Source organism: Vipera ursinii (assembly GCF_947247035.1).
Source record: "Vipera ursinii genome assembly, chromosome: 6".
NCBI lineage: Eukaryota > Metazoa > Chordata > Lepidosauria > Squamata > Viperidae > Vipera > Vipera ursinii.
The window spans coordinates 41,997,078-42,018,909 of NC_139515.1; the positions used below are offsets into that span (position 1 = coordinate 41,997,078).

Below are 21,832 nucleotides of genomic sequence, written 5' to 3' on the forward strand. Positions count from 1 at the left end.
TGACATCATAGTAAAAACAATTTGATTTACTCTTTGCTTTTGAAATACACTCAAAATAAAAAACTACAAATATCCAAGTAAACCAATGAACAAAATGTAGGAAAAAAAGATGGCAAGTGATGATTTGCTAAGTGTAGCCATCTGTTTTGAGCTCTGTGAATCCTCTTTTTATTTTGATAGTGGTGGCTTTGGAGTGTTTTTGAAGATGAAACACAACATACTGTGTATATGAATTTCATATCTCTTTAATCTCAACATTAACAGGAATTAGCAGATCAGGGTTCATGTACACATTAAACAAGCAAATCAATCAAACCTGTACGTATTATTACTTTTTGCATTTACTACAGTTGTGTGAGAAGTTAAGCACAATGTTCCATACAAATGTAAAAGTAGACATTTTTAACATTAGCACCAATGATCCACTTGCTTTTTTTGTTTGAAGGCCATAGATGATAGCAAGAGTTCAGTTTCTCATAGGAATTGTTAACATAAACAGCAGTTTAGCTTCTAGGAATGCAGTGGTGTGATAAGTGGAAAAGAATAGCATTTTGTCTGAGCTATGTGTGTCGTGATCACATCAGTGCCATATGTGCTTGTCTGTCTTTGTATGCTATGAGTGCCTGTGTCCTCAGAGCTAGCACTTGTTTGAGCCACATTCATGAAGACATATGAGCCATGAAGGACAGTGAGTCATTTGAGAGATGGCAGATAAATCCCATTGTATCTCAGATAGTGCAGAAGCCACATAAAACCACACAGAGCAGGGATGTCAAACTGCTGGCCCGTGGGCCAGATGCATCATGCCGAAACCACGCCCACCCCATTGCCAGCAATGGAGAAAAAGTCGTGATACGTCACGACACATCACATGACTTTGCAAGTTTGACACCCCTGATATAAAGTCTCTTCTAGTGTCAGCTCAGTGGTACTGCTCAGAGATTGAAAGGATCAGCTGGGTGAGCCATATAGATCTCATTCATTGTGCTTCTCCCAGAGACTTGCTTCAGTGATGTGGTTAGAGTGTGAATGTGACCCAGGTGTGTTAATTCTCAGAAACAGCACCTCTTCTTATCAGCACTATCTATAGTCAGTGACAGGCTGCTGCTAGTGGTCTGTGAAAAGAGGTAAGGGTCAAATCATCACTCTCCTATCAGACCAGATGACAGGTCTGGGAAGTCTAGTAAGGGGAGATTACCTTAGGCAAATTTCTCCAACAAATTTGCCTCCAGGCTTCATCAATGGAATGTCACTATGTGACATGTTATTTTATGTGTAAAATATTGTGTTTATGCAGAAAGAGATTATCATATCCCATATTTTATTTTTTTCAAATATTTGTTTTTAGTTCAGACTATTATTTGCTTAAAGTCAGGTGACATATTAATAATAATATAATTCACTGTAAAACGTTGCATTATTTTTATATAGCAATATTGATATTTTAGGTTATCCTTGCATTAATTTGGCATATCAACTTTATATTATGCTATCTAATGTGAGAGGGACGCGGTGGCTCAGTGGGTTAGGATGCTGAACGTGTCGATCAGAAGGTCGGCAGTTTGGCGGGTCAAATCCCGAGTGCCGCGTAACAGAGTGAGCGTCTGTTACTCGTCCCAGCTTCTGCCAACCTAGCAGTTCGAAAGCACATAAAAATGCAAGTAGAAAAATAGGGACCACTATGGTGGGAAGGTAACAGCGTTCCGTGCGCCTTTGGCGTCTAGTCATGCCGGCCACATGACCACGGAGATGTCCTCGGACAAACGCTGGCTCTTCGGCTTTGAAACGGAGATGAGCACCAGCCCCTAGAGTCGGAAACGACTAGCACACATGTGCGGGGGAACCTTTACCTTTACCTTTTATCTAATGTGATCCAGTTTCAATCCATAAATGAAGATTCTAGTAATTGTTTTCTACTTGTGTTGCATAGGAGTGGACACAAAGTTGAAGTTTACACTTGAGCCATCATTAGGTCAGAATGGTTTTCAACAGGTAACTGATTTTTATTCATTGCAATAAATTGTCTTACAAAAAAACCTTACTAATTTAAGTAAAGATAATTATGAAATAAAAAGTTTAAATATTTTTCCAAGCACAAATAATAATTTAAAAGCTGCATTAATTAATTAAAGCTGAGATGTATTATATTATTTGAAAAAGCTGAACTGTAATTGTATTTGTTCCATTTTATTTTGATTTTTTCTTAGTGGGAGTTATTATTTTTTCAAGAGAAAGAAGCTCAAAGTATTAAAATCAATTGTATATTTTTGCAGTTCTTGTATAAATGAAATAATATATAGCACCTTTTTCTTCTCTGTTTTGCAATTCTACTTAAATATTTTGTGGCCAAATAGTTTAATGCAGGGGTCCCCAACCTATGATCTGCAGCCCACTGCCAGGCCATGGTCTACTGGTCACTAGGCCGTGGGACAGGCTGGCTAGTGCGTGCACTCACCCCCACTTGTGCTATAGCTCACAGACCCATTCATGCATGTGTGATACGCTAGCAGAAGCGGCAGCTAGCACCTGTGTACATGTGCAAATGGGGCCACTAACACCATGTGGGTTGTGTGGCCCATTCGCCATGCATGCGGGGCTTGTAGCAGATAGCGCATGTGTGCATGTGCAAGTGGGGATGCTAGCACTGTGAGGGTGCGCAAGGCCCCATCTCTGCACAGCTCCATTTATGCGTGGCCCTGTTCATGTGCATGTGCAAATTTCCCAGCTGCTCCCTTTCCCTCCGGGCCACCAGCATGAAAAGGTTGGTGACCTCTGGTTTAATGGTACATATTGCTTCCATAATATTGAAATACATGTTGTCCTTAACTTACAATCACAACTGAAACCAGCATTTCCACTGTTAAGCAAGGCAGTTCTTAAGTGAATCACACCCAATTTTACAATAATTTTTACGCTAGTTTTTAAGCAAATCTGCCTTTTTCCATTGACTTTGTTTGTTGGAAGCTGACTGGGAAAGTCGCAAATGGTTATCATGTGATCCCACGACACTGCAACTGTCATAACTACATGCCAATTGCCAAATGCCCGAATTTTGATCATGTAACAGTAGGGATGCTGGGACGGTTTAAGTGTGAGTACCAGTTGTAAATAATTTTTTCCAGTGTTGTAACTTCAAATGGTCACTAAATGAATGGTTGTAAGTTAAGGATCACCTGCATCTTATGTTGAATTGGAATAATTTAACTCTGTTGGGATGGTTGCTTTTAGTGGCACGATGCTCTCAAAGCAGTGGCTAGGCTGTCAACAGGAATTCCAAAGGAGTGGAGAAGAAAGGTAAGTAAACTCCTGTCCTTCATTGAATGCATAGTGATCGACATTATGTGAAGCTCTGGATTGAAGATAAATAGCTGCTGTTTATTCCAGCAATAAAAACTTCCATGTATTTAACGCTATAGACTAGGTACCAGTAAAAGTTTCTAATTAAGCAAAGTCCTTCTTAGAAAAATACTGAGAATAGGAATAACAAACAGACTAGAAAAGGTGTTTTTAATGCTGTAGCAAGAGAAAGGTAATTTAAAAAGTCCAATTAAATTAGGAAATGCACAAATTCTAAAATAAATACCTCCTAATAAACATAATTTTATTTCGATCATTGATCAATAAAAATATGTTCAATAAAATGAACAGAAAACTATCCCTTAAGAACAAGAATTATTATCAACCATTTGTGCGCTCAGTTTCTTTTGGATTACTCTTTCCAAGAAATATTTGTAATTGTATGCCAATATTAGAAGGGTCAGTCTTCTAGAGTTGTGATGTATTTTCAACGAGTAGTTAAACATATTTATCCACAGATTAGATTCATGTTTATGGCTTGTTGAAATATTGTATTTTGAACACACTGGGTAACCTGGAAATTTTGTTGAATCATTTCTAAGGTGATCACACTATTATATGGCTAATATATCTCTCCATAAACTTATACATTTCTCTATATACAAATATTTCCTAGCTATGAACTAGGTAAATTATTTTAATTTAGCATATGGTTTTTAATTATGAATACTTGATATCATTGTAAACTTTACTGTGTAAAATAAGCTGAATAAAGAAGTAGATTTAGAAAATAATATTACTTAAAAAGTTATTTTTAAGTATATTTCTATGTAGGACATATATTAAAGTTTCCTAGTTATATGCTTGGAATTATTTAAACAAATAATTTCCACCCATATACCTATGTCTTGCTGGTAGAAATGTTATTCCTATGAGGGAAGTCACAGATCATAGTCAGGTGGTTAGTTAGATTATCTAGCTTCCAAAAGAATCCCTGAAATGCATAAATATTGCTTCACAATACTGTATAGGTTTCTAATAATGATGTGTGGAATTCTGAATGCCTGCCTAAAATAGTAAGACTGCTAAATATCTTTTTTGTATATAGATGATAGATTTTCTTTTTCTATATTCCATGTTACAGTTCTATTTCCCCCTGAATTTAGTCGATCAGAAGGTCGGCAGTTTGGCGGGTTGAATCCCGAGTGCCGCGTAACAGAGTGAGCGCCTGTTACTCGTCCCAGCTTCTGCCAACCTAGCAGTTCGAAAGCACGTAAAAATGCAAGTAGAAAAATAGGAACCACTCCGGTGGGAAGGTAACAGTGTTCCATGCGCCTTTGGCGTCTAGTCATGCCGGCCACATGACCACGGAGATGTCCTTGGACAAGCGCTGGCTCTTCGGCTTTGAAACGGAGATGAGCACCGGCCCCTAGAGTCGGAAACGACTAGCACCCATGTGCGGGGGAACCTTTACCTTTACCTTTTAGTTATTAATAATTTGCAGTTAAGAAAAGATGAAGGCTTGAATGGTATAAACTAACAGGTGAATTTCAAACTTTCAAATTATACTATTTTTAATGTTACTGAATAAGCTATACAGAACTCTATTTTGGAAAAAGACTTCTATATTTTGAATTTTTGGAATGAGCCTGCTATCATATATTACATGTAGGTGAGTTATAATTGTTAGGGCTATGTGATTGTTTGGCTAAGAGATTTAACAGAAAATCAGGTTTTTTGCATGATCAAACTGTTTTCCTAAATCAGTTGCCAGTTTCAGTTGTTAGTCTGACATCATATGCATTGATTCAGTTTGGACAAATTTTTCACTTCATATCAAAATGATTCAATGAAATCAGTTCACTATACTGTATAAGTGTGACTGAGTGCAATTCACACATTTGTATTCACTCTGCTTGCACAGGAGTGTGTAAGTGTGTATTCATATGTACACCTGCTTCTACTTTTTTCAATAGTAAAAGTACATGAATATATGCCAATGGTAGTTAACTAAAAGCCATGCCTACTTGCTCTAATCATTGTTTAAAAATCCCAGCTCAGTTTAGCTTATTGTCTGAACATAAAAAGGCTAAAGCTGGATAGGTGCAGCACAGAGACGTGGTGCATCTATAATGTAACCATCTAATTTAGCTTCCTGCCCCTCCACAGAAAACACAAAATCTAAAGAGAGGAAGATGCTAAGCCTCCATGCTGTATATTTTCAGAATTCCTGGTCACATTCTGATGGGGCATGATACATTCTGCCTCTTCCTTAATTTTAGGATAAGTGAACACATTTATGCTTCTGTGCTATATACAATTGATGGAAACATATTAAATACGCAGAATATTTTTGAATAGTTGTAAAATGCAACTCATTTCAAGCAAAGCTAAGATTGTTTGTGGTATATCTTTTAAGGTTTGGCTCACCTTGGCAGATCACTATTTAAAGAGTATAGCGATTGACTGGGATAAAACTATGCGTTTCACTTTCAATGACCAAAGTAATCCTGATGATGATTCCATGGGAATACAGATTGTGAAGGTATTTAAAAGCTTATTAATTTGCTTATTAAATTCTTTACTTTCATAGCATAATAAAAGAAGACTATCTGCTTATGTGCTGAGTGTTCTTATATTGATTATAGTAATAAAGAAATTATAATTTCACACTACTGTGAACAATTTCCGTGCTTTATTTTTGAACTACTAATGGTACATTTATTTTTTCATTTTATACTGGTTTTGTAGAATAATGTCCATATCAAACAAATAATTATCAGATTTGTCTTCAAAATTGCAAAACAAATAAAACAGTAAACAGAACAATAATAGATTATCACTTCCAGAGTAGATTCAATTCTTATGAAATGTATTAAGAGAGTTTCCAAAGTAACAAAAATTTAATTCTATGAATGCCCAAATAAAAAAAGTAGCTGGATAAAGGAAAAATGCTATCTCTTTTCTCTTACTGTTTTTTTAAAGTTTTTATTGATTTTTAATACAATTCAAAAGTATTTATTCAACTTTATCAATTTTAGTGAGTTTATCATTCACGAATACACATTGAATTTCTAATCCTTTATTCTTTTCTCCAGCCATTGATAAAATAAGTCCCAAGTTTGAAAATATTCTGTTTTTTCTTTTTCTTTCAACCTCAGAGTAAGTCTGTCCATTTCTGCACAATCTAGTATTTTTTTAATTATTTCTTCCTCTGGTGGTATTTCTTCATTTTTCCAATATTGTGCGAATGTGATTCTTGCCGCTGTTATCACTTGTAAAATCAAGTATATACTCTGTTTGTCAAACTTTTCTGTCATTATACCTAATAAAAAAATTCAGGTTTAAAAATCTACATGTTTTCCCAACATCTTTTCGAGCCAAATATGTATTTTTGTCCAATATCTCTTTGCTTTAACACATGTCCACCATACACGATAATAAGTACCTGATTTATGATTACATTTCCAACATCTATCTGACATATTTTTAAACATTTTTAAACAAATTCTTTGCCCATGTTATCATTGTTTCTTTTACTTGTTCATTTTCCATTTTCAAATTCAATAAAAAGTTATACATTTTCTTAATTAGTTTCTCATCAGAGGATAATAATATCTGATCAAACAAGGTCTGATCTTTATAAAATCCATACAGTTTAACATATTTGTCATATCTCTCCTACATTTATAAATATGCCCACCATGATAGGTCAATACCTTGATTTTCCATCTCTTGTTTAGATTTTAAATTCCCTTCAGAGTTTAGAATATCTTTATATGCCCTTTATATGCCCTTGAGAACTACTCGGAGGCTCCAACTGGTACAGAATGCAGCCGCGAGAGTTGTGTTGGGAGTTTCCCGATACTCCCATGTTACACCTCTGCTCCGTGAGCTGCATTGGCTCCCAGTTGTCTTCCGGGTGAGATTCAAGGTGCTGGTAATGGTCTTTAAAGCCCTAAATGGCATGGGTCCGGCGTACCTTAGGGATCACCTGCTGCCAGGATCAACTTCCCTCCGCCCTGTGCGCTCCCACAGAGAGGGCCTCCTCAGGGTGCCACCGATCAGAGAATGTCATCTGGTGGCCCCCAGGGGGAGGTCCTTCTCTGTGAGTGCGCTGGATTTGTGGAACCATTTGTCGGTTGAGCTCTGGATGGCGCCCGACCTTCGCTCCTTCCGACGCGATCTGAAGACCTACTTGTTCGAACAAGCCGGCCTGGCCTGATGGGTGATGGGTTTGGATTTTATGCTTGCAATTTATAAGTTTCACCTTTTATTTCTAGTCCTTTAATTTCTGGGTCTTGTCTAATATTTCTACTTAAAACTTCCAAACTTAAAATAAATAACAATGGAGATAATGTCTTGTGCCTTTTCCTATGTTGAAATTCTCTGTATAATCTCCATTTACAATCACTTTTGCTGTTTGTTTGTGATATATTGTTGTAATCATATGTATAAAATTTTGTCCAAAGTCCATTGTTTTTAGTTGTTGAGTTATAAGCTAAGCTTGTAAGCCGCCCTGAGTCTTCGGAGAAGGGCGGGATATAAATGGAATTAAAATAAAAAAATAAAATAAATTGCCAGGAAACATTATCATATGCCTTTTGAGCATCTAATACTAATGCCAATTGTTTCCCTGGATGCATTTCATAATATTCCAATATGTCCATTGTAACTCTTAAATTACTTTTTATTTGTCTCTTTGGTAGAAATCCATTTTGATCTGGATGTATAAATTCAGTTAGAAATCTTTTCAGTCTCTCCACCATTATTGAAGTAAAGATTTTATAGTCCACCTTTAGTAATGATATCAGTCTGTAATTTTTTTTATCTGTGTCAGGTCTGAGTCCTCTTTTGGTATCAAAGTAATATTTGCTTCTGTCAATGTGTTTGGGAGTGTTATGTATTGAATATATATAAAGTTGTGTTAATCCCTGCTAAAGTGAAACTAACTTAACTCCAACTGCTTGTGAAGCTAAAATGAAACTAACCTTTAGATGACTCTGACTGTTAAACTCCAACTGTTTTGGAGGGAAACTTTGAACATTCATATTTGGGAGGATTTTTCAAGTATTGTGATTGGTTAAGGCCCTGTGGGCTCAGAGTATAAATTACAGGTAATTGCCTGCAGTTCTCCAGTTCTAGTTCTAGTTTGAGTCAATAAATAATGTTGTAACTACGCTGGTCTGCTCCTTGCCTACTGAAGCCCACTACTCACTAGTGGCAATGAAGGTGGAATACTGCAGAGGAGAGAGATGCTGCTAACCAAGAGACTGAAATCACTGGGTGATAGGCTGGGTAAAGAGCCCCAGCAGGCTTAGTTCTCACCCCCATGCCTACCAGTAAGCCACACTGGAGGCATGCTGAAATCACTAGGTGTCAGACCAGGTAAAGAGCCCTGGTAGGATCATGCTCCCTGTCCTGCCTGCCAGTAAGACACACTGGAGGCACAGATATACCTGAGGGATCTGTCCCCAGGATCCCAAAGTGCAGCACAACTCCAACCACAGCAGTACAGGCATTAACCAGCACCACAGGGGCCTCCCCAAAATGACTAAATTGGGAAGGCTCAATGAATTCGATATTACTCATGCGGAACAGTGGAGCTCATACGTCTCCCAAGTAGACAACTATCTCTGGGTTAACCAGATTACAGACAATGGCCTGAAGGCAGCAACCTTACTATGTGTCTGTGGACAAGCCACATTTGATATCACTGAAAACCTGATAGCACTGGCAAGTATACAGACTGTGGCCTACACAGACCTCAAGAAAAAAATTAAGGGAACATTTTGAGCTGAAACTCTCAGTAATTGCCTGTTGCCATGCATTCGAGCAACGTGAGAAGAGATCCGGGGAATCTGCAGCAGAGTTTGTGGCATCCCTTCACCAAGCTTCGCGTCAATGCGAGTTCCCTGACCAGGAAGACCGTCTCAGAGACAGGCTCGTTTGCAGCCTGCATAATAGAGAATTACAGCAGTGCCTATTCGCCATGGAGAAACTGACTTTCCAAGATGCATTGAAGGAAGTCATGGCGAAAGAGGCTTCCAGAAGGGCACTTAAAACACACTCTCCGGCCACCTAAAACACATACCAGCCCCACAGTGATCCATCAAGAGACCGCAGAAGGCTCAGGGGAGGCCGGTGAGAGTGAAGAAATCGATCATTTGTGGAGAGAGCCACCCAGACAGCCACACTCCACAGAACAAGCAACTTCCCCACAGAGCTGCGCAAACTGCAGGGGACAGCATGAAAGAACAGTGCAGATTCCGCACAGCAGTATGCCGTGCCTGTGGAAAGCAAGGGCACCTTGCCAAAGTTTGCAGAGGTTGTCAGTGGGAAACAAAACCTGTGACACAGCAGCACAAGGGGAAATGGCCCCCAGGACAGAACAGAATTAAATACTGCTCAGGAAGGCGTAGCATCCAACGCACAGGGGCCCAACATTCCATCAAAGAAAAGATAAGTCTCCAACTAAGACTGCAAGGGGTCCCATGCTTCATGGAGCTAGATACTGGATTGGCCATGTCCATTATTTCCTCTAGGACTTTCATCCACATTTGCAAATTTAGCTGATGGGTTCCACTCAAATAATTGAGCTTAGTGTTAATGGACTTCCAGAATTGCTGTGTTCCCGTAAGGGTGGAAGCTACCATTAGAGTACAATTCAGATAGTTTGAGGGTCCCCTCAGCATATTGGTCATAGAGGGACTGTGCACCAGCTTCATAGGACTGGACTGGTTTGAGTCCCTGGGCATCAGGGTGATGGGCATCCGTTGAACACAAATAGCTGATCTAGCAGCAGTATGCCAACAATAAGCTGGCATATTCAGCACAGAGTTGGGACAATACAAAGGGGCACACATTTCATTCAACCTCAATACAGCAGTAACTCCAATCTGATTAAAACCATACAGGGTTCCCTTTGCTTTGAAGCCTAAAATTGATGCAGAACTAGACAAGCTGGTACAGCAGGGAATGCTCCAACCAGTGGACTGTAGCCAGTGGGAGACTCCAATAGTGACCCCAGTTAAGCCTAACGGGGACGTACGCATCTGTGCAGACCACAAGTGCACCATAAACAAGGCACTACAGCAGCATGCTTACCCTATACCAGTAGTTAGCCACATCCTCACTTCGCTCCAGGAAGGCCGAAACTTCGCTAAGTTAGACCTTGCCCAGGCTTACCAGCAGCTACCGGTAGACGACGCTACCACAGAAGCACAAACAATCATCACACACAGAGGTGCATTCTGAGTGTGCTGCTTGCAGTTTGGGGTAAGCATAGCACCAGGGTTGTTCCAAAGTATTATGAAACAAACACTGAAGAACATTCCCGGCCTCTGCCCGTATTTTGATGACATCCTGATCATGAGGGAATCAGCAGTAGTCCTGGTGGAACATCTCCATGCAGTACTCCAATGTTTCTGCGAGGCAGGCCTAAAACTCAAGAAGGAAAAGTGCCAGATCGGCCTGGAATCCACAGAATTCCTGGGTTTCTGCATCGATGGTGCTGGAATCCACCTGTCTCATGCAAAGTTAAAGGCAATTCAGCAAGCCCCACACCAAAATCTAAGGGGGAGGTACAAGCATTCCTGTGCTTGCTCAATTTTTACCACTCCTTCTTACCACATAAGGCTGCCCTGGCAGAACTACTACACTGCCTACTGGAAAAAAATGCCCTGGGTTTGGTCACACACCCAATACAAAGCGTTCAAGGTGGTAAAATCATTGTTATTCTTGGACTCCATCCTAGCTCACTTCAATGAAAATCCACCAGTAACACTAGCCTGTGACGCTTCACCATATGGCATTGGGGCAATACTAAGCCACAGGATGCCTGATGGTAGAGAAGCCCCATCACATACTATTCTAGAATGTTGTCATCAGCTGAAAGAAACTATGCCCAGATAGACAAGGAAGCCCTCGCTATATGGCTGGCATTAATAAGTTCTGTGACTTCTTATATGGATGAACCTTCACCATCTTTACAGACCACAAACCTCTGCTTGGTCTCTTCACAGCAAACAAACAGACACTGCAGATCCTGTCGCTGCAAATGCTACGATGGTCCATTTTCATGGCTGCATACTCATACTGGCTAGTCCACAAGCCGGGTAAGGAAATGGCCACGCTGATGCTCTCAGTCGACTGCCTCTACTGCAGACTGATCTGGACCCAGCCCCAGCTTCTCGTATCCTGGTGATTCAGGACCTGACTGAAGCACTCCTACATGCAGGGGACATTGCAGCTGAAACCACCATGAACAGAACGCTTAGCCATATTCTCAACTGGGTTTTAAGGGGATGGCCAGAGTCCTGGCCATGCCCTGAGTTTCATCACTACACTTCTTGGAAAAATGAACTGTTGGCCCACAAGGGATGTGTGCTGTGGGGCAGCAGGGTTATCATTCTACCCAGTCTTTACTCCAGGGTGCTGGATTCCTTACACGAGGGGCTCCCAGGAATTGTTCAAATGAAGGCTCTAGGCAGGAGCTACTTGTGGTGGCCAGGCTTGGACAAGGACATTGAGAATCAAGTAAAGAGTTGCCAGGCCTGCCAAGAAAACCAACTGGAGATGCCACAAGCACCAGTGCACCACTGGGAGACCACGCACCCCCCATGGTCTTGCGTGCACATTGACTTTGCGGGCCCCTTCTAAGGGCAGGTGTTCCTAATTGTAGTAGACAGTTATTCCAAGTGGTTGGAAGTGGCACCAGTCTCATCGATGACAACAACCAGGGTCATGTAAGAGTTGCACCAGGTGTTTGCCATACATAGTCTGCCAGATGTAATTGTGTTTGACAATGGGGCACAATTCACAGCAGGAGAGTTTCAATCTTTCCCCAACGCCAACATGATTTGGCATGTAACATCCGCTCCATTCAACCCAGTAACCAATGGACAGGCTGAACGAATGGTCAGGACCACGAAGGAGGTGCTCAAGCGGATGACGACTGGGGACTGGAATCACCACCTGGCGAACTTCCTCCTATGTCAACACACAACTCCCAGTGCAGCAACAGGTAGCAGCCCAGTGGAGCTGAGATGGGGTTGCTGGCTCACCACGAAGCTTGACTGACTTCACCAGACAGAGTAGCGGCAGAGACGGCTCAACCAAAGCCCCCCAGGAACTTACAGCTGGGTGAATTGGTCTGGGCCAGGAAGTATGGTAGTGGGGCACCTTGGGTGACAGCTAGGGTAACTAAGATAATGGGGCCCTTGTCATATGAGGTTATTCTGGAAAATGATCGTATGTTCAGATGCCACATTGATCAGTTACGGCATCGGCAGGCCAGGCCAGCCCTGGGTGAGGATCCCAAGGTTTTATCAGACACACAAGAGAACTGTTTTCCTCCAAGTTTGCCTACATCACCCATGGCTGCCTCTGGGGACACGGAGGTATGAAGGGCCATAGAGCCGCTGTCACTCACGGGTGACCTAAACGGCCATCACGACTCTGTTCAACTAGAGATGGATAATACTCCACTTGAACAGGACTCTCCAATAACATTGCAGCAGTCCACCAGGATCCGTGGGCCCCCGGCCTATCTCAAAGACTATGAATATTGAACAGACTGAGGATGATAACTATCCTAGGGGAAAGGGGTGTTATGTATTGAATATATATGTAAAGTTGTGTTAATCCCTGCTAAAGTGAAACTAACTTAACTCCAACTGCTTGTGAAGCTAAAATGAAACTAACCTTTAGATGACTCTGACTGTTAACTCCAACTGTTTTGGAGGGAAACTTTGAACATTCATATTCGGGTGGGTTTTTCAAGTATTGTGATTGGTTAAGTCCCTGTGGGCTTAGAGTATAAATTACAGGCAATTGCCTGCAGTTCTCCAGTTCTAGTTCTAGTTTGAGTCAATAAATAATGTTGTAACTATGCTGGTCTACTCCTTGCCTATTGAAGCCCACATAATAATAATAATAATAATAATAATAATAATAATAATAATAATAATAATAATAATAATAATAATAATAATAATAATAATAATAATAATAATAATTTAATTTCTATATCGCCCTTCTCCCGAAGGACTCAGGGCGGTGTACAGGGCAATAAATACAATAAAAATACAGTGTACAAAAGTTAAGATAGAATTAAATATTAAAGCCCAATTATAGTAAAATTAATTAAAATTAATATTAAAATTCCCCAAACCCATCAGACCAGGCCGGCTTGTTCAAATAAATAAGTTTTTAGGTCACGGCGGAAGGAGCGAAGGTCAGGAGCCATCCAGAGCTCAACCGGTAAACGGTTCCAAAGGTCTGGCATGCCCACAGAGAACGCCCTCCCCCTGGGGGTTGCCAGTCAACACTCTCTGACCGACGGCACCCTGAGGAGGCCCTCACTGTGGGAGCGCACTGGACAAAGGGAAGTTGATGCCGGCAGCAGGTGCTCCCGTAAGTAATCCGGACCCATGCCATTTAGGGCTTTATAGGTCATCACCAGCACCTTGAATCTCACCCGGAGGGCAACCGGAAGCCAATGCAGCTTGTGGAGTAGAGGTGTTACATGGGAGTATCGGGAAACCCCCAACACCAAAATAGGGAGTTTAGCCTCCAATAGAAGTTTATTACACACATATTTCAGCGGTACACTTAATGTATCTTGTGAACGTACGATTTTGTTGGGAGCCCATCTGGTCCCGGTGTTTTTTCGGTTTTTTGTCTTCTTATAACTTCTGTCAGTTCCATCATTGTTATTTTCTCATTTAACATAGTTTTAAAGTTTTCTAGAATTTTTGGTAAATTATTTTTTTTCCATATATTGAATTGTTTTCTCCCATGAAATTTCTTTTATATCATACAGTTTCTCACAATATCCTTTATCTTTTTATTGCTTCATTTTTAAATTATAAACAGCCTTTTTCATCTTCTAAATTATTTATCAATTTTTTCTTCTGTTTTTTTTGAGTTTGTAAGCTAGCCATCTTCCTGGTTTATTTGCATTTTCAAATAAATTTTGTTTTGCTCTTTTAATTTGCTGTGCCAATTTTTCTGATTCTATTAAATTTAATTATGTTTTATTATTTCCATTTGTCTTTTCAGTATTTTCTTTTGTGGATTTATTTGTAGTTCTAATTCTAGTTTTTTTAAATTCTTCCCTTAACAGTATATATTGTTGTCTTTTTTCTTTGGTTTTTTCCGCCATGTATGTTATAGCTATACCTCTAAGCAGGACTTTTCAACCTTTTCACAGACTGTACCACTTTTAGGACATGACAATATTCGAGTGGCTTAGCAAGGTCTCAAAAACGTAATGACAAAAAAAGGAAAAAAATGATAAAGTACACCCACTTACCATACTTTTAATGGGAAACATGTGCCTGCTTCTCTGCCATTAATCTTTGCATTCGTGGCTGTAGAGTGTTTACTGACAGAATTAAGTCAGATTCCATCTGAAGACAATTCCTTTCCTTAGTTTTTATGCTTGCTGATGAGGAAGATGCCTTTTTGCACAAGTATGTGGAACCAAATGGCAGTAAGGCCGCAATAGCTTTCCCCACTACCTTTTGGGTACAATTTTGCAACTTGGCTCCAGGACTCGTGTTTTTTCATTAAAAAGTCCCTTCAAATTGTGGTTTGATGTTAATTCCAGAAGTGCCTCTTGCTCTGGAGAGGAAAGGTCAGAGTTCACAACATTGTCCATGATGAAGGGTGATGCAACCCAGCAAATTCTAGTATCACATCCACTTGACACAAATGGAAAATACAATGCAAACTCTGTGTGCAGTTTTTCCAAATGATTTTTGATGGCAGTTTCAATGCCTTCAGTGTCAACAATAGAATTTAGTTCAATAAAATCTGACACATTGGGAAATGTTGCAATATTTCCTTTTTTTTACTTGTCCTATCCACAGGGAGATTTTTTTGTGGAAGGCACAAACTTTATCTTCCATTACCAACACATTATGCCCTGTAGTGACCGATTAAGTTCATATAGGTTTTTAAATATGTCAGCCAAATAGGCAAAGCAGGATACCGAGAAGACATTTTCAAACTTTTCTGCTAGGGGTGATGAAACATTTGTCAGGAAAAGGTGCGCTTCATCTTGTAGCTCGAATAATCTCGATAATATTTCACCTCTTGACAACAAATGTACTTCTGTATGAAAGAGAAAAGTGCTGTGCTCAGAATTCAAATCCTTGCATAATTGCCGGAATAAGCGTCCATTCAATGACTCGCTTTTGATGAAATTTATTATTTTTGCAGCATCCTCCAAAGTTTCATGTGACACTGGGCTCATCTGTTTAGAACAGCGGTTCCCAAGCTTTTCTATACCCTATACCCCTAGAATGCTTCTGATATATTCTTGCACCCCTTAGAAAAGTTCGAAATAACAGCAACAAATTATGCATATGCGCTATAATTTTGAAAACCCAAGTTTTCACACCCTGTGGAATATTGTCTCACACCCCCAGGGGCTGCGAGCACCCCCGGTTGGGAACTCCTGATTTAGAAACAAGTGCATTTCTATGCAAGATGCATTGATTTCAAACAATGGAACTGTTTCTTGCCTTAGCTTGTGCTGTCACCCCTGAAGCTCTTCCTGTAATAGCTGCTGTACCATCAGAACAAATTCCTACACACCAAGTCCATAATATTCCATATTCACTGAAAAAACTGTCGATTATTGTGAATATTTCTTCTCCAGTCATTCTGCCAGGTAGTTGCTGACAAAATAATACGTATTCCAGGATATTGTCTGAATCAGGAACACGCACAAAGACAATTGTGCTTCACCAGTGATGTCAGTGCTTTCATCCAATTGAAATGCAATTTTTTCTGCTGCTGTGATCTTTTCCACCACTTGTTGAATAACATCTGTGGCCATATCTTATATTTGTCTTTGTACGGTATTATCAGAACATGGAATATTACGAATAGCATCAGCCATTTTTCCATCAAAGAGAATTGAAGCAATTGCAATGGCAGAGGGAACCACAACTTCTTCAACGATTAAAAGCAAAGAGGGTCCAATCAGCAAGGACTTAGCTACTGTGCTCCTCCACCCACTTCTCCTTAACTCACAGATTATGTGAGGCTTATTTTTTTTTAGCTGCTATCAAGGACAATTCATGATGCTTCCAGACATTTTTTCGAGATGGTTGTATACTTCACAAAAGAAGCATAGTGTTTTATAAATTCATCTCTCTTCTTCACAAAAAATGCTACTGGCTTTTCAGTATGCTCTTTGTGTTTTGTTGTAAAATGTCTCTGGAGCAAAGAAGGCTTCATGGAATGCTTGGATAATACTTCATTGCAAATAACACAAACAGGAAGCTGCTGATCGTTCTCTCCCAGGAAATGAAATCCAAACTTCAAATAATCTTCACTGTATTTTAGATTTGGTGCCAGTTTTAATTTCTTCGGTGATGGATTCTTTTGATTATTTTGCTGAATCACTTTCCTTTTGCACTGATAAACTTATGATGAATTTCTCCACATTTATTAATATGCACCACTACCTTGATGGTCAGGTCGCTGGTCAGCCTTTCTCTCTCTCTCTCTCTCTCTCTCTCTCTCTCTCTCTCTCTCTCTCTCTCTCTCTCTCTCTCTCTCTCTCTCTCTCTCTTTCTCACCCTTCCTTCAAAAACAGGCCATTCACCCTTCCTCCGAAAACATATTGTCCTCTGAATCAAAACAGTAGATAGGAAAATGAATTGGAGGTTGCTTCAGAGCAGCTCCCATCATATCTCACCTTGGCTCTCATTGCCCAAGAACAGATGCTCCACATTTGAGAAGCTTTTCAGATAGATTTACTGTACCTGGTCACTCATTCTGAAAATAGCTGCACTTTGGGTTTTGACAATACAGATATCCTCAATTGCCATCCACATTTGGAACTGGTTGCTTGGTCATTAAGTAAGGCAGTAGCTAAGAGATGCCACTGCTATGCTTATGAACTCTGTTCAGCTTTACAGACCTGAAAAGATTCTAAATGCAAGGATAGGTTGCCCAGTTATTTTTTTCCATCAGTTGTTAACTCTGAACAGTTGCTAAATGAGGCAGTCACTCAATGATGACTGCTTTTATCAGTAATTTATACTTAATCCCTTTTCTAGTAATGATTACCTTATCACAGAAATATTCATATATCTAATAATTTAGCTGTTTTGCAACCAACTTCCACACACAAGGTGTTCAGTGAGCTGCCTACCAGTCAGAGCCCATTTTTCAATTAAGATAGGATAGGATAGGATAGGACAGGACAGGATTTGTTGTCATTTTTTTACTGTGGGCACAACGACACACATCAAAAATGAAATTTAGTTGCCTGCTCTCAAAGTGAAACACATACATGACACACACCTAAACATACTATATACAACATATGTATAAACCCACACCCCTACATATACATAACAAATAAATATTAAATACTGTCCATCTTGAATATATAATGGAATGAGGAAGCATGAGAGTTCACAAGGTTAATGCTGTATGGAATGAAACTATGGCTGAATCTGGATGTTCTGGATGTGCTTTTTTCATGCGATGCAGAAAATGCAGGTTCTGCTGTGCTCACTTCACCAGTGTCTCGCTGTTGAGCAACCAAGCCAGCCTACTCGTTAGCTGCACACCCAGGAATTTGATGCTGGTAACCATCTCCAGAGGTGAATCATTAATGCACAGAGAAGTGTGGCTGTGTCTGTCTTTTCTGAAATCGACAATGATCTCTTTGTTTTTTCCAGTATTTAAAACTAGGCTGTTTTCCTTACACCAGTTCACCAACCACTCAACCTCCTTGCAGTAAGCATCCACATTGTCATCATAAATAAGGCCCACTATTGACTATATGCTCTGCAGCCAAAGATGGAGAAGCTCTGTACAGTCAGTAAAAACAAGACCAGGAGCTGACTGTGGCTCAGACCATGAGCTTCTTGTTGCAAAGTTTAGGCTTAAATTAAAGAAAGTAGGGAAAAGCGCTAGGCCAGTCAGGTATGAATTAAATCATATCCCTGTTCAATATACAGTAGAGGTGACAAATAGATTTAAGGAATTAGATCTGATAGACAGAGTGCCTGAAGAACTATGGACAGAGGTTTGCAACATTGTACAACAGGTAGCAACCAAAACCATCCCAAAGAAAAAGAAATGCAAGAAAGCAAAATGGCTGTCTGAGGAAGCTTTGCAAATAGCTGAGGAAAGGAGGGAAGCGAAAGGCAAGGGAGAAAAAGAAAGATACACCCAATTAAATGCAGAATTCCAAAGAATAGCTAGAAGAGATAAGAATGCCTTCTTAAATGAACAATGCAAAGAAATAGAAGAAAACAATAGAATAGGGAGGACCAGAGATCTTTTCAAGAAAATTGGAGAGATGAAAGGAATGTTTCATGCAAAAATGGGCATGATAAAGGACCAAAATGGCAGGGACCTAACAGAGGCAGAAGAGATTAAGAAGAGGTGGCAAAATTACAGAGAGGAACTATACAAGAATGAGCTTAATGTCCCTGATAATCACAATGAGGTGGTCACTGACCTCGAGCCAGACATCCTAGAATGTGAAGTGAAGTGGGCCTTAGAAAAGCTGAGCAAAAACAAAGCTAGTGAGACGATGCAGTAAAAGTGCTACACTCAATTTGCCAGCAAATTTGGAAAACTCAACAGTGGCCACAGGATTGGAAAAGATCAGTTTACATTCCAATTCCAAAGAAAGGCAGTGCCAAAGAATGTTCAAACTATTGCACCATTGCACTCATTTCTCACGCTAGTAAAGTTATGCTTAAAATTCTACAAGCTAGACTCCAGCAGTATGTGGATCGAGAACTACCAGAAGTACAGGCAGGATTTCGAAGAGGCAGAGGAACTAGAGATCAAATTGCTAACATACGCTGGATCATGGAGAAAGCTAGAGAGTTCCAGAAAAACATCTACTACTGCTTCATTGACTATGCTAAAGCCTTTGATTGTGTGGATCATAACAAACTGTGGCAAGTCCTTAAAGAGATGGGCATACCAGACCATCTTATTTGTCTCTTGAGAAACCTATATGTGGGCCAAGAAGCAACAGTGAGAACTGGACACGGAACCACTGATTGGTTCAAAATTGGGAAAGGAGTCCGGCAAGGCTGTATACTGTCGCCTTGCCTATTTAACTTATATGCAGAGCACATCATGAGAAAGGCAGGGCTAGATGAATCAAAAGTTGGAATTAAGATTGCCGGAAGAAACATCAACAACCTAAGATATGCAGATGATACCACTCTCATGGCAGAAAGTGAGGAAGAACTAAAGAGCCTCTTGTTGCGAGTGAAGAAGGAGAGTGCAAAACTTGGGTTGAAACTAAACATTAAGAAAACCAAGATCATGGCATCCGGCCCTCTCAGTTCCTGGCAAATAGATGGGGAAGAAATGGAGGTAGTGACAGATTTTATTTTCCTGGGCTCCAAGATCACTGTGAATGGGAACTGTAGCCAAGAAATTAAAAGACACTTGCTCCTTGGGAGGAAAGCCATGGCAAATCTAGACAGCTCACTAAAAAGCAGAGACATCACACTGTCAACAAAAGTGCATATAGTCAAGGCTATGGTCTTCCCAGTTGCAATGTATGGCAGTGAAAGCTGGACCATAAGAAAGGCTGAGCACCAAAGAATTGAAGCCTTTGAACTATGGTGCTGGAGAAGACTCCTGCGAGTCCCTTGGACTGCAAGGCGATCAAACCGGTCAGTCCTAGAGGAGATCAACCCTGACTGCTCTTCAGAAGGCCAGATCCTGAAGCTAAAACTCAAATACTTTGGCCACCTAATGAGAAGGAAGGACTCACTGGAGAAGAGCCTAATGCTGGGAAAAATTGAGGGCAATAGAAGAAGGGGACGACAGAGAATGAGGTGGCTGGATGGAGTCACTGAAGCAGTAGGCGTGAGCTTAAATGGACTCCAGAAGATGGTAGAGGACAGGAAGGCCTGGAGGAACATTGTCCATAGGGTCGCGATGGGTCGGACACGACTTCGCAACTAACAACAACAACATTGTTATATCATCTGTGAACTTCACAATATGGTTGGTGGCAAACCTAGCAAAACAGTCATGGGTCAACAGGGTGAACAGCAGCGGACTTAGGACGGAGCCCTGAGGGGAACCTTTTCCCAAGAAAATGGTATTAGAGGTATTGGGGCCTGTTAGTAAGAAAATCAAGAACCCAGTTGCACAAAGGAGTGTTTAAGCTTAAAAGGACCAGTTTGTCTACTAGATGCTGGGGAATGACTGTGTTAAACAGCGAACTGAAGTCGACAAACAACAAACGCACATGAGTATTTCTTTCCTCTAAGTGCTTCAAGGTCAGATAGAGAATGGAAGAAATAGCATCCTCTGTAGAGCGACTTGGTCAGTAAGCAAACTGAAGTGGGTCAAATGCTGGAGGGAGGCTAGATACAATAATGTCCTTTATCAGCTTCTCAAAGCATTTCATAATGGTGGATGTTAGTGCAACCAGACAGTAATCAATGCGGCCTGTAACTGTGGACTTTTTTGGCACTGGCAAGATGATGGCCATCTTAAAACACGATGGGACCACTGCCTGCTGCAATGAGAGATTGAAAATATCTATGAGAACACAAGCCAGCTCATCTGCACATTCCCTAAGGACACATCCAGGGATGTTATCTGAGCCTGCTGCTTTCTGAATGTTAACTTTCTGCAGTGTTTTCCGGACAGAGGTGACATCAAAGCTTAGCACTTGCTTGTCAGGTTGGGGCACAGCTTTCCTAGCAGGAGTGCTATTTGATGCCTCAAATCTACCAAAAAATGTATTCAGTTTGTTTAGGAAGTCTGTGTCGTCCTTGCATCTCAATGGAGTCCCCTTGTAATCCGTAATGGCCTGGATTCCTTAGCACATTTGCCTGGTGTTTGTTGGGTCCTGAAAAAAGTTCTGAATTTTCTGGCAATGGGCTTGCTTTGCACCTTTTATGGCACTTTTCAGATTTGCTCTGCCTGTTCTAAGTGCCAGCATGTTACCAGATTTAAAAGCCACATTCCGTGCTTTCAGCATCTTGCGGACCTCATAAGTCAGCCACGGTTTTTCATTCGCCCTCGCAACAATGCTTTTCAGGACACAGACATCTTCTATGCACTTTCAGATATATGCAGACACCATGGTGGCATACTCCTCAACATTTGTATGTTAGTTATCAGTAGCTGCTTTCTTAAACACGCCCCAATCTGTGCACTCAAAGCAGTCTTGTAATGCTTCTATAGCTCCCTCTGACCAAACCCTCACCTGCTTTACTGTAGATTTCACTCTGACTAATAAAAGGTTTATCTGCTGGAATAAGCAGGTCAGAGGGGCCCAGGTGAGGGTGGGGGATAGCTTTGAAAGCCGCCTTGATGTTGGAATAAGCAAGATCCAGTGTATTGTCCCCACGTGCACCTATTCTGGGGCTTCTGCCAAGCTCTGCAGCTCTAGCTGATCTCCAGGTCTGTGTGGCGCTGCTTTAACTGCTTCCCTCCCCTGTTACACTTGGCTAGGGCTTTCGTACCACCAGCCAGGTGCTAAAGTACCATTCATGGTATGCGTACC

At 40.7% G+C, this 21,832-nt stretch overlaps 1 protein-coding gene across 1 annotated transcript in view; it reads left to right on the plus strand.

Annotated features, from left to right (window-relative positions):
• Positions 1–21,832, plus strand: part of TBC1D30 (TBC1 domain family member 30) — a 67,539-nt gene that overhangs the window by 18,028 nt on the left and 27,679 nt on the right. The window contains exons 3-5 of the mRNA XM_083365581.1: positions 1,931–1,992; positions 3,229–3,294; positions 5,717–5,842. Coding sequence (XP_083221707.1) covers positions 1,931–1,992; positions 3,229–3,294; positions 5,717–5,842 — 254 coding nt within the window. The remainder of the gene's footprint in view (positions 1–1,930; positions 1,993–3,228; positions 3,295–5,716; positions 5,843–21,832) is intronic.